At 44.2% G+C, this 12239-nt stretch overlaps 1 protein-coding gene across 1 annotated transcript in view; it reads right to left on the bottom strand.

Moving 5' to 3' along the window:
* Nucleotides 1–485: 485 nt before the first annotated feature.
* The window catches only part of MTA3 (metastasis associated 1 family, member 3), a 217310-nt gene continuing 205556 nt past the window's right edge, over nucleotides 486–12239 (bottom strand). The window contains exon 17 of the mRNA XM_011978218.1: nucleotides 486–989. Coding sequence (XP_011833608.1) covers nucleotides 964–989 — 26 coding nt within the window. The 3' untranslated portion in view covers nucleotides 486–963. The remainder of the gene's footprint in view (nucleotides 990–12239) is intronic.

The raw sequence follows: 12239 nt of genomic DNA, 5'->3' as shown, positions 1-12239 counted from the left end.
CAGACTCATACCCACAAACACAGTTCTCTCACTCCACGCCCCTGGGCCAAACAGAGTCTGTCTGCTTAAAATGAAACTAGGTCATTTGTGGCCTGCTGAAGGACCCACCTGGCAGCAGTTCTTCATCAGCTGGTGTGGCTGCAAGGGAACAGGGCAGTAAGCAAACGGCTCATCACAGTGATACACATGCTTGCCACTTTTAACACCTGCTCTTGCTGGAGCTGTCTGGGACCAAGCAGAGCTGGGCAGAACACCAGCTTCTCTCCAACTACAAAACACAGATGATGAGTTTACAGGCTTATCTTTTGTCAGAACCTCAGGCAACTCTGTTCCTTGGAGGAGTAGGAGGGAGGGTCACATATAGGAATGCCAGGGGCAAACAGCAGATTCCCCCATTTCAAGAAAAAAAAAAAAGTATGAAGCCTATGGAGAAAAAGCTGAGTGACGGTAACGGCAAGGACAGGGAAATACCATGAATCTCATAAACACTGGCACATTTCTTAAGAAAAATCCACTCAGAAAGATGCCATGGCCCTCCTGTACATATTTAGTAACTATACAGCATAAGACCGAGCTGAGCGGACACATGCAGGGTGACAGCGGCTCTGAGCTCGCAGCAGCCCCACTGCCAAGTGACCGCTGTTGCTGGGAGGGGCGCAGGGTGCTGCAGAAGGGAGGAGGTGGAGGGGTTCCCTCAGCCCCTCACTTCTCAGCAGGTCTCGCTCTGTAACAGCGAGGTCTCTGACAAGAAAGCGAAGTGCTGCTGATCCACACGTGGAGACACAGGATTTGGAACGTGCACTCCCACAGTTCCTTCCCCGCCCCATTGCGTCTCCATGGATGCACGCAGAGGTCTCCCACTGAAATGTACTGGGAGTGGGGCTTCCTCCTTCCCAGGCACGACTGTGAACATCAGCAGGACAGTGCAGCAAGTCTTGGATTGTAGAATGAATCAGGGAAAGCTCAGTCTGACACACAGCACGTGAGTTCTAGAAAAGGGAAGAAACAGGGTGAAGGTTAAACAAGTCCTGATGGTGGAGGCAAGATGAAAGGGAGGATGGGCTCAGCCCTCCCAACATCACAACCTTCAGGGAAAGGAGGTTCAGCAGTAGGTCAAAGAAAATCTCGTGACTAGGCCAGGTGTGGTGGCTCACACCCGTAATCCCAGCACTTTGGGAGGCCGAGGCCGGTGGATGGCTTGAGGCCAGAAGTTCAAGACAGTCTGGACAACATAGCAACACTCTGTCTCTACAAAAATAAAAATAAAAAATTAGCTGGGTGTGGTGGTGCATGCCAGCTACTCAGGGGGTCAGCTACTGACCAGTAGTCCCAGCTACTCCGGAGGCTGAGGTGGGAGGAATGCTTGAGCTCACAAAGCCAAGGCTGCAGTGCGCTGTGATCGCACCACTGCACTCCAGCCCAGGTGACAGAGCAAGACCCTGTCTGAAAAAAAAAAAAAAAAGGCTCACAACGTAGTTTAACACTGGATCAAAGGGAAAGTTTAATTAAAGCCAATAAAATATATAATTGATACTGAAGGATGGAAAGATCTTAAAAGCTGGGTTTTGAACAGGCGGGTTTAGTGGTCACTGGAAAGGTGCTACAGTACACCAGGCAAGAGAAGAGACTCATGGAACTTCCCTGACGGATACTAAGGAATGGGGAACAGAGTTGGCTGGGAGGAGGCACGATCTCATCTGAGCTCATCATAATTAATCATAATGATGTGGGCACCCAGAGGCTATGAACACATTTCTTGTAGGAGGGGAGTGAACCTCACTCTCCCACAGTGTCAGGAACTATTCCTATGCCCCTCACTCCCACCCCCTCCACTTCCCCAAAAACCTTCAACTCTGACCATCTGGAGACTACAGTAGAAACAAGTAAATGAAAAAGCAGAAGTGGCCTGCAAACCACATCACCACCGTGTTGTATTACTCAGAAAGTTGTGAAAGCTTTTACTTAGTTATTAGGAAAGTGGCTAGGAGGGGTTGTTTGCTGAGAAGAGGTAAGATGCTCAGATATTCTCTGCCCCAGGCACACCACCCTGCAGCCAGGAAATGACCCAGCAATGCTCACCTTCACAGCCTCAGAGCATGCCGAGGAAGGGGCTGCAGGATGGAGCAGAGCTGTGCTTTCACTTCATGAGCTTTTCTAGGATAGGGAAGATATATGTACCCAACTTGGTATTTGATATGAGCTCAGCAAATATGTGTTAAATAAAGGCCCAGATAAATTCAGTTTAGGAATCAGGCTAACCTTGCTTTATTGAACACACTGTAGGTTATGTAACTGTCTTATTTAACCTTCAGCAGAATCTTGGGAGTGTCAGAGACGTTAAGAACTTGCTCAAGGTCATAGTAAGTAAGCTGAGGAGTCAAGGTTTGACTTTATATCTTAATATGGGTCAAGTTTTTCCTACTACACCAAGCTGCTCATTCTCCATCCAGCCTAGTGTTCTGCTAACAGCCCAGTAAGAGCATCCTGACCTCCTCAGTGTCTAAATGGAAGGTTATGTATGTGTCAGCGTCTCCTAGGAGCTACTCTCTCTTTTTGTATTTAGTGGAGCAGGAGCTCTGTCATTCATCTGTCTAAACCCTTATGGAATTAAATCACCTATCAAAAGAGCTGCTTTTAATAGTTTCCCAAGTTTCTAGCCCGCCATGGAAAACTGTGTTTTTATTTGTGCCAATCTTGCCTGCTGCAGTTTCAGAGACAACCCTCTTCTCCTAGCATCTCAGGTTCTGGTGCCCAGGCTCCAATCTGCCTTCTCCACCCTGGCCACAGTTTTCAGTTGAGACAGGCCACCTCTCTGTATTCTAGGCTGAAGAATCCCAGTACTCACCACCTGCCCTTATAAGGTTATCACTTCACTCTCCTCTGCTCAGAGCTTCCCCAGATCCTCTGCATTTCCTTGAAGCAGGAACAAGAGCCAGATACAGAGACTCAGCACAGTAGCACAGGCAGAGAGCCCCAGGAAAGGTCTGTATCAATTCTCAGTCTCCTTCCTAGACCATGATGTAGCCCAAATCGTTTCTCTTTTTGTTTATTTATTCTCAAATGTGTTAACCTATATTTGCCACTGTGGTATGTACTCACCCTGACTGACAGGCACTTATTTGGTTTTTTTGGGGTTTTTTTTGCAAAATTTTCCCTAATGGTCTGACTACTCAGAAGTACTTGAAGTCCATGGACTTGGAGATTCTGCACTTGAATCAACCAGTCCAATGAAAACAGCCTAGCCAGCTAGTTGCTGCCTTCTGAGTTAGTTTCCTTCCCTTCTGAAAATCAGAGAAGAAACCATCATCAGAATTTTAGAGGCTAGAAAGCAGATAAATGAGTGAAAACAGACTATGCACTCAAGACAGACAGACTTGAAGTTTCAGTGTGGAAGGCTGAGGACCCAATTTGTCCAGAGAACCCCAAAGGGCTCATGAAATGATACCGGGTACCTCTGGAAGTGGGGGAGGGGACTGAAGCAAGGAAGAGGAGTTAAAGGCTCTTTGAGAAGCAGCTGGATCGCAAGAAGCTCTGTCGACTCCACACCACCAGGCAACTGGCTATGTCCCACCAGTCGGGACATTTATTCTCTGAAGAGGACAAAAACAAGTTTCAGGCCTAGGGGGCACTAGGTACCATGCACAGCTAAGGACAAGGCTACAACTCTAACATAGAGAGATCAAGTGAACCTATATCCACTGAATGGTGAGCCTCCAGCCTTCTTCCTATGAAGCTCTCAGAATGCAGGTAACAAACCTTTATCCTCTGGGGAACAGATAGGAAGAAACCTCTCTGGGGAATCTGACAAGCCCACGACAAAATACCTAAAGAAACTGACATTTATGGTCCAAACACCAGGCCAACCTGATCACCCTACAGTGAACTGCACTACAGGTTCTGCCAAGAACAGGCACAGAGGTTTCACTCTGATTTTTAGTCTCCTACTTTTAAACATTATTTGACAACAAAGGTCACTAGGGGAAAAGAAAAAAAAAAAACCCTCTAACACAAGTGTTAGAGACCAAATAACAAATAATCAACAGAAGAATACAAATTGGAAGAAACAGAGAGAAGAAATAGAGAAGAAAACTTAAAAAACAAAAAACACGGCCGGGTGCGGTGGCTCACGCCTGTAATCCCAGCACTTTGGGAGGCCAAGGCAGGCAGACCACGAGGTCAAGAGATCAAGACCAGCCTGGTCAACATAGTGAAACCCCGTCTCTACTAAAAATATAAAAATTAGCCAGGCGTGGTGGCACGTGCCTGTAATCCCAGCTACTCAGGAGGCTGAGGCCGGGGAATCACTTGAACCCAGGAGGCGGAGGTTGCAGTGAGCCAAGATTGTGCCACTGCGCTCCAGCCTGGTGACAGAGTGAGACTCCATCTCAAAATAAATAAATAAATAAATAAAATAAAAATAAAAAGCCACTATCATTAATATCCTCAGAGAAGAAAAGATCTGTGAAAGATACGTATCTATGAAACATAAATAGTATGTTATTTTTTCTTAACTGAGAGAAACAGGAGGGGGAAGCAGATAGAAGGATTGAGGAGTTCTGCTTCCTATCATGGTAGGCTAATTTGCCTAATTCTCCAGCCAGTAACAGTGATAAACTCTGGACAAAATATAAAGAACAACTGTTTGAGGCCAGGTGTGGTGACTCATGCCTGTAATCCCAACACTTTGGGAGGTTGAGGTGGGAGGATCACTTGAGGTCAGGAGTTCAAGACCAGCCTGGCTAACACGACGAAACCCGGTCTCTACTAAAAATACAAAAATCAGCCAGGCATGGTGATGGCCACCCAAAATTCTAGCTACTTGGGAGGCTGAGGCAGGAGAATTGTTTGAACCCAGGAGGTGGAGGTTGCAGTGAGCCGAGATCATGCCACTGCACTCCAGCACGGGTGACAGAGCGAGACTCTGTCTCAAAAATACAATACAATAAATTTTTTAAAAAAGAACAACTGTTTGAAAGTACTAGAGAGCAACCAAAATCAGGTAAAAATTGGAGGGGCTATGAACCTAGAAAAAAGTGAGACAAGGTAAGAAAAAGTGAGACAAGGTGAGAGCCACTCTTAAGTATCTTTGCCTGCGAGCACGTTCATGCAGTATGAGGTGAATATATTTCAGGCAGAAAGCTACAGTCTACTGGGCTGAGGAACCAGAAGTCAGAGTTTCAAGCAGCCAATACAGCTGGAAACTGAGGGAAGAGATCTTACAGAGGAAGGAGACACAGAAGGGGGAGCCCTCAAATCTACATACAAACTCCCCTCACATTACTTGCTTATTTCTGAACTATGCAAGTACAGGGTGAGATTCCCAGGAGTCCAGTGGAAAACATCAGCTAGAAGGCTCAAAGAGCTGAGCAGTGACTTCAGGAGCTGTCCAGTGCTGCAAAGACAGAATTTGGAGTTCAAATTCTGTGAAGTTAAAGGAGCCTGGTAAACAACTTGGTCTTTCCACTGAAATCCCATGGGAATAAGGACAAAATTGAAATAGGTGAGGCTTAATAAAGCTTTAAACCAAACCTCCAATGTAAGTCCTTTCTACAACAAAATTTACCACTCTGCAAAGGAAAATAACAGAATCCTGAGTCTTTATAACTCATCATTCACACTGACCCAGTATGCATTTAAAAATGATTGGACATAGCCAAGTGCAGTGGCTCATGCCTGTAATCCCAGCACTTTGGGAGGCCGAGGTGGGTGGATCACCTGAGGTCAAGAGTTCGAGACCAGCCTGGCCAACATGGTGAGACCCCATCTCTACTAAAAGCACAAAATTAGCCAGGCATGGTGGCGCATGCCTGTAATCCCAGCTACTCAGGAGGCAAGGCTGGAAAATCGCTTGAACCTGGGAGGCAGAGGCTGCAGTGAGCTGAGATTGCGCTATTGCACTCCAGCCTGGGCAACAAGAACGAAACTCTGTCTCAATAAAAAAAAAAACAAAAAAACAAAAAACAGATTAGACATGAGAAACAAGAAAATGCAACCCATAATCAGAAGAAAAAACAGTCCCTAGATTAATGGATAATTCAGATGTTAGAATTCGTAGCTATGGACTTAAAATATTTACTAGAAATATGCTAAAGAATCTATAGAAAAAGACAGGCATAACAGGTGACAAGGTAGGGAATTTTAGAAGTATAAAATAACTAAATGGAAATCTGAAAACCGAAAAATACAAAATCTAAAATGAAAAATGTGTTGGATGGGACTAATAGCAGCTTTGATACTGTAGAAGAAGTAATCAGTCAACCTGATGACAGAACTCTAAAAATCATCCAAAATGACAGAGTACACACTGTATGACTGCATTTATATATAATTCTAGAAAACAGGCCAGGCATGGTGGCTCACGCCTGTAATCCCAGCACTTTGGGAGACCAAGGCAGGTAGATCACGAGGTCAGGAGGTAGAGACCATCCTGGTCAATACAGTGAAACCTTGTCTCTACTAAAATACAAAAAAAAAAAAAAAAATTAACTGGGTGTGGTGGCACATGCCTGTAGTCCCAGATGCTCGAGAGGCCGAGGCTGGGAAATCGCTTGAACCTGGGAGGCAGAGTTTTCAGTGAGCCGAGATCGCGCCACTTCACTCCAGCCTGGCGACAGAGGGAGACTCCGTCTCAACAAAACAAAACAAAACAAAACAAAACCTAATTCTAGAAAATGTAAATGAACCTATAGTGGCAAAAAACACATCAGTGGTCACCTGGGGGTGAGGTGGGGGAGATAGGGAGGGCAGGTGGAAGGATTATAATGGGGTGCAAGAAAACTGTTGAGGGTGATGATTAAGCTTATTATTTTGATTGTGGTGATGGTTTCCTGCTGTATATATTTCAAAACTTATTAAATTGTTTATTTTAATAATATACAGTTTACCAAATGACAATGATATCTTAATAAAGCTATTAAAATGGTAATGAAAAATGGCTTTGTAGGTAGGATATAAACAAGCTCTGTGGGAGTTACATAATAACTGGTTACATGTTGGTCAAAGAGAGAGATTCTGTTTTCTGAGGCCTGCTCTTGAGGCTTTAAGTGCCCCAACAGTGTAACAAGCACTATGGGAGTTATCAGTCAGAAATTTCCCTTGTGCTTGTTAGACTGTTGGGGCCCCTCAGAGCTTTAAGAGCAGGCCTCAGAAAGCAGAATCTCTCTCCCTGACCTTCTCCTGCCCCCCTTTCACTTGTTCCTTTTTCTCCCCAAGGCAGACCTTAGAAACCAAAAACATATGCTAGTCTTCCACACCCCCACCCCTGTGCCTTTCTGTCTTGGAGCTCTGACCTACCTTGTCTTATGTTGGCCAAAAGACCCTCATTTCAGAAGGGATCCTGCCCCCCAGAGGAAGGAATGCTATACAGAGAGGTCAAGAAGAATTTGAATAGAAGGCCAGGTGCAGTGGCTCATGCCTGTAATCCCAGGCCTTTGGGAGGCTGATGCAGGCAGATCACCTGAGGTCAGGAGTTTTAGACCAGCCTGGCCAACACGGTGAGATCCCATCTCTACTAAAAATACAAAAATTAGCTGGGCATGGTGGCATGCACCTGTGGTCCTAGCTACACGGGAGGCTGACAGGAGAATCGCTTGAACCCGGGAGACAGAGGTTGCAGTCACCTGAGATCATGCCACTGCACTCCAGCCTAGGTGAGAGAGTGAGACTCCATCTCAAAAAAAAAAAAAAAAAAAAAAAGAAGAACCTGAACAGACAAGGCTTGCTGCGTGTCCCCCCTCAGTCCATTTGTATTAGATCATACCATTTTTGTCCAATCGCATTTCTACATGGTTGTTAATCGTGTCTACCCAATGAAGTCTCCATAAAAGGCCCAAGTGGGCAGAGTTTGGAGAGCTGCTGGAGAGCTGAATGTATGGAGATTCTGGGAGGGTGGCGTGCCTGGAGAGGGCATGGAAGGTGCATACCTCTTCTCACATGCCTTGCCCTGTGCATCTCTGCATCTGTATTTGTCATAATATCCTTCATAATAGATGGGTAAACATGTTTCTCCTGTTCTAGGATCTACTCTAGCACATTAATTGAACCCAAGGAGGGGGTTGTAGAATTCCTGATTTGTAGCCAGCCGGTCAGAATCACAGGAAAAACAGCCTGGGGCTTGTGACCGGCACTGGAAGTCAGGTGGCAGCCTTATGGAACTGGGGGAGCCCTCAGTCTATAGGTTCTGACACTCTCCAGGTAGACAGTGTCAGAATTGAATTGGAGGACACCTAGCTTATGTCTGCTGCAAAACTGATTGCTTGCTTGGTGTGTGGGGGAAAATCCCCACACATTTGGTCACAGAAGTCTTCTGTGTCAATTGTTGTTCAGTGAGAGGACAGAAAATAAGCAACTGCTCTGAGTGTGTTTTTCCCCTTAATAGGATTTTTAAAAATCTGTGCTCTAACAACATCTGCTGGCTTTAGAGATGCTGTAAGAATCATTCTATTTCAAGTTTAATAAAACCAGAAAAAAGTTTGTTAAAAAACCTAAAAGCCACGGAAAAATAGAGAAAACTGGTGTCACCATATTAAAATCAGACAAAGATTTCAAGACAAGGAGTATTAACAGAGATAAAGAGGACCATTTCAAAAGGACATAAAAATCCTAAATATAAATATACCCAATAACAGAATTTTTCAATACCTGAAGCAAAAGTTGACAAACTAAAGGGATAAACAGATACATCTGGTTGGCATATAAAGTTAAGAAAGTCTCAGCTGGGTGCAGTGGCTCACGTCTGTAATCCCAGTACTTTGGGAGGCCAAGGTAGGAGAATGGCTTAAGTCTGGGAAATCGAGACCAGCTTGGGCAACACAGCGAGATCCCCTACCTCCATCTCTGTAAAAATAAATTTTAAAAACTATTTTTAAAAAAGGTTGAGAAAGTCTCCTAGAAAGTAGAATAAAAAGACAGAGATGATAGGCTAGAGAGAAACAATAAGAAAATCAGAGGGCCAGTCCAGGAGGTCCAAACAATATCCTACCCTTTTTTTCCTGCTGAATGTTCAGTCGCAGATGACTTAAATGTGGTCAGCCCTATTTTCCCAAACACTTACTCTTCGTCTTGCTCACTGGCTGTCCTAGAGGGGCTCACTCAGTTAAGCTGGAATCAGTACATTACAGAAAGGGTCTTCTTAGGTCTCTTCTTTGGGAATCTCCATCTAACAAAGTTAACTTCAAGTCTGCACCTTGGTTTCACATTAATCACTTTTCATACTCATTTATATGTCATCACTTTTCATATTCACTTATATGTAAATAGTTGCTGATAAAAATAAATATCTGGCTGATAGAGGAAAATGCATAGATTATAACTCAGATGTTTTCTGAGCTTAAAGAGTGCTCAGTCATTTGAAAGGGAAAAGAGAAAACAGTGAAATAAAATAACAGTGAGCAGGGCTGAGAAGCTTTAAATGAACCCAGTGGAGGTTTCCAAATCAACTAGACTGTGACAAATTCTTCCATTTCCATTGCCCTGGGGGCTCTGCAGATTCACAAGGCTTCTCCTCACTTCTTCAAGAGGACCTGAACAGATTGCTCAGGGGGATGCCTAAATCAATCGGTTTCTGGGATTGTTCTCTACTTCCCTAGGGTGTCAAGAGACATTACCGTACTGATATCCCAATGGCTTTCTCAGACAGTTGTGCCCGCTCTTTTGATGGATGAGTCAAACCTCTTCTAAGTCAAATCCTCTTCTCAGATACCTAATCCCCTCCCTCTGCTGTCTCCTTCCCTTTCTTTTCGCAAACCTCTACTCCTCCTCCCAAAACATGTGAGACCTAGCTCTCAAGTCAGAGCTACACTTTCCTTCTCAGAGGTCACCTTCTATGGGTCACTGAGAATGGGGGAAGGGGAACAGAGGGTCAGAGACAATTATTGAGGAGGCAGTGAACCATGGACTGCTGTCACTCTTCTAGGACCTCCATACTGCTGAGAGGGTCTCAAGTCTAAGCCTCTTAGGGAGTCACACACTAGTGCTTCCCTCAGAGACATGATAGAAGTACTCTCTGGGAGAAGCTGTGATATGAGTAAACCCAGGAATGGTCCCAGGGGTGGCTAATTTGGCATCCTTCTAGAATATTCTAAAACACCAACTTGTTGACTACTTATGCCTAATGCAATTGGATCTGTCTTCCTCATGGCTTCAGAGGTGGAGAGATCGTCTGCTGCCCTCAGACAATGCTTCAATAGTCCCCAAATCCTCTCAATACATAAGGTACTCCGCTATATTGCTTCCCATTCAGTAACCCTGGGGGCATAATAGTCCTTTATGAAATATTTTTTTGAATCTTAAAGGTTTTAAAAATATATTTAACCAGGTTATGACACTACCCTTTGAGACAAGGAGAGCAGAGGTTAGTCTAGGGACACTTGAGTTCTTCCAGAGACAATGTTTTAAAAGATTTTTTAAAAACTGCAGTCTTTTGAAATGGCATGAGTTTTTGACAGAAGGCAGCCTGGGCCTAAGCATGCCTAAGAGTGCCATCAGCTGTCCCTGGCAGTCTATTTTTATTGGAATTTGTGAAGACAGCAGATGCATTCTCAGAGCTCACTCACTGGTACAATGGCTCTCACCACCACCCATTTCCCAGGGTTGGGATGCCAACAGTTAGAATTGTTGAATCACTGATTTCAGACTCAAGTCGTTAGAAGGACAATCTTCACACTCCAGATCATAATATTGTACTTACAGAGGCATCTACATTAGATACCCTCTTCATGGAAGTCTCAAAAATGGTATACTCAATGCAGAAAATAAATAAGAAATATAAACAGATCTATAGTGTACTCACGTGCCCTAGGGGAAATAAGCCAGAGGACAGCAAATTCAGAAGGGCTTTATTGTACAATTCATCACTTTCCTTGGCTCAGATGCCTTGACTCTGTCACACTGAAAACTCACCTCTCTTCTGAGCCTGTTGCTGACATGCTGAGTCCTGCTTCAGTACCCCTGGAACCAAAATCTATGTCATCTTGGAAAAAGGTTAAGAACACCTCCAACCAATGGTCTCTATCACTTCAGAAGAAGTCTTTCTCAAGGTCCCCATCTGATAAAGACTGAGATAGCAGGCAGTCGCCTTGTCCCTGTGCATTGGAATGGAAGATCTGCAGACTGAACAAAGCTCAAGAAGCTGTCACTGTGGGAAGAACCAAGGGCATCTTCTTAAGGGTCAGGAGAGGATGAGAGGCCTGTACAGCCCATCCGCCTTTCTTCTCTCCAGGATTCTTTCTGATTCAGCCTTCACTCTGAATAAGATTCTACTGTCTCAAGGTCAGGATGTTCTATCTCCTCTACTATAGGGTCTCTGATAGAGGAGCCCACAGGGAGCTAAGTGAGTCTTTCCTATAAACCTAAACTCCTGCCTTTAATGCTCCTCAAAATAACTTAATCCAAGGGCAGTTCCTCTTTATAGATACTGGGGCCCTCTAATGTACAAATATCCATTGGAACATAACCATGTACCTTCAAGCAAATCCATAAGTCACATTTTGAAAATCATACTTTTAGGTAAGAAATAAATATAGTTATAAGGAAGGTACTGAAATATTATTTATATACAGCTCTCAGGACTATAAAAATGGTTGATATCTTAGAAATTTTCCAAATAAAACTTTAATAGAAGCTATTCTTTAAGGCAGAGATAGAATCTTAACACTTGATGAATACCTACTATGAGTCAGAGACTATGCTGGGAAGGGATATAATTCGATTTAAATATATTTCACCTTTAGGTGATTCTGTGAATTTTATCTTCTTTCTTTTTTTCCCTTCTCTCTCTAACATTAATAATATAGCCCCTATGCCCCAACTTCCATAAAAATATAGTTCCTATACCTCCCAACTTTCATATTTGGTATATCGGCAGACGAGCTTTACACAGGCAGAAAATGACGGTGAAGGGGTTTTATTAAAAAGTGATGGCTTCAGCCAGGGACGGTGACTCATGCCTGTAATCCTAGCACTTTGGGAGGCTCAGGCGGGCAGATCACCTAAGGTCAGGAATTTGAGACACACCTGGCCAACATGGTGAAAGGCCATCTCTACTAAAAATACAAAAATCAGCTGGGTGTGGTGACGGATGCCTGTAATCCCAGCTACTCTGGAGGCGGAGGCAGGAGAATCGCTTGAAACAGGAGGCAAAGGTTGCAGTGAGCTGAGATCGCACCACTGCACTCCAGCCTGGGAAACAGGGCGAGTCTCCACATCAAAAAAAAGAGAAAGAAAGAAAGTGATGGCTTTAT

This window comes from Mandrillus leucophaeus, unplaced genomic scaffold, assembly GCF_000951045.1.
Source record: "Mandrillus leucophaeus isolate KB7577 unplaced genomic scaffold, Mleu.le_1.0 Scaffold190, whole genome shotgun sequence".
Classification (NCBI taxonomy): domain Eukaryota; kingdom Metazoa; phylum Chordata; class Mammalia; order Primates; family Cercopithecidae; genus Mandrillus; species Mandrillus leucophaeus.
Note: the sequence above shows the minus strand (reverse complement) of the source record. Positions and strands in the feature narration are given on the sequence as shown.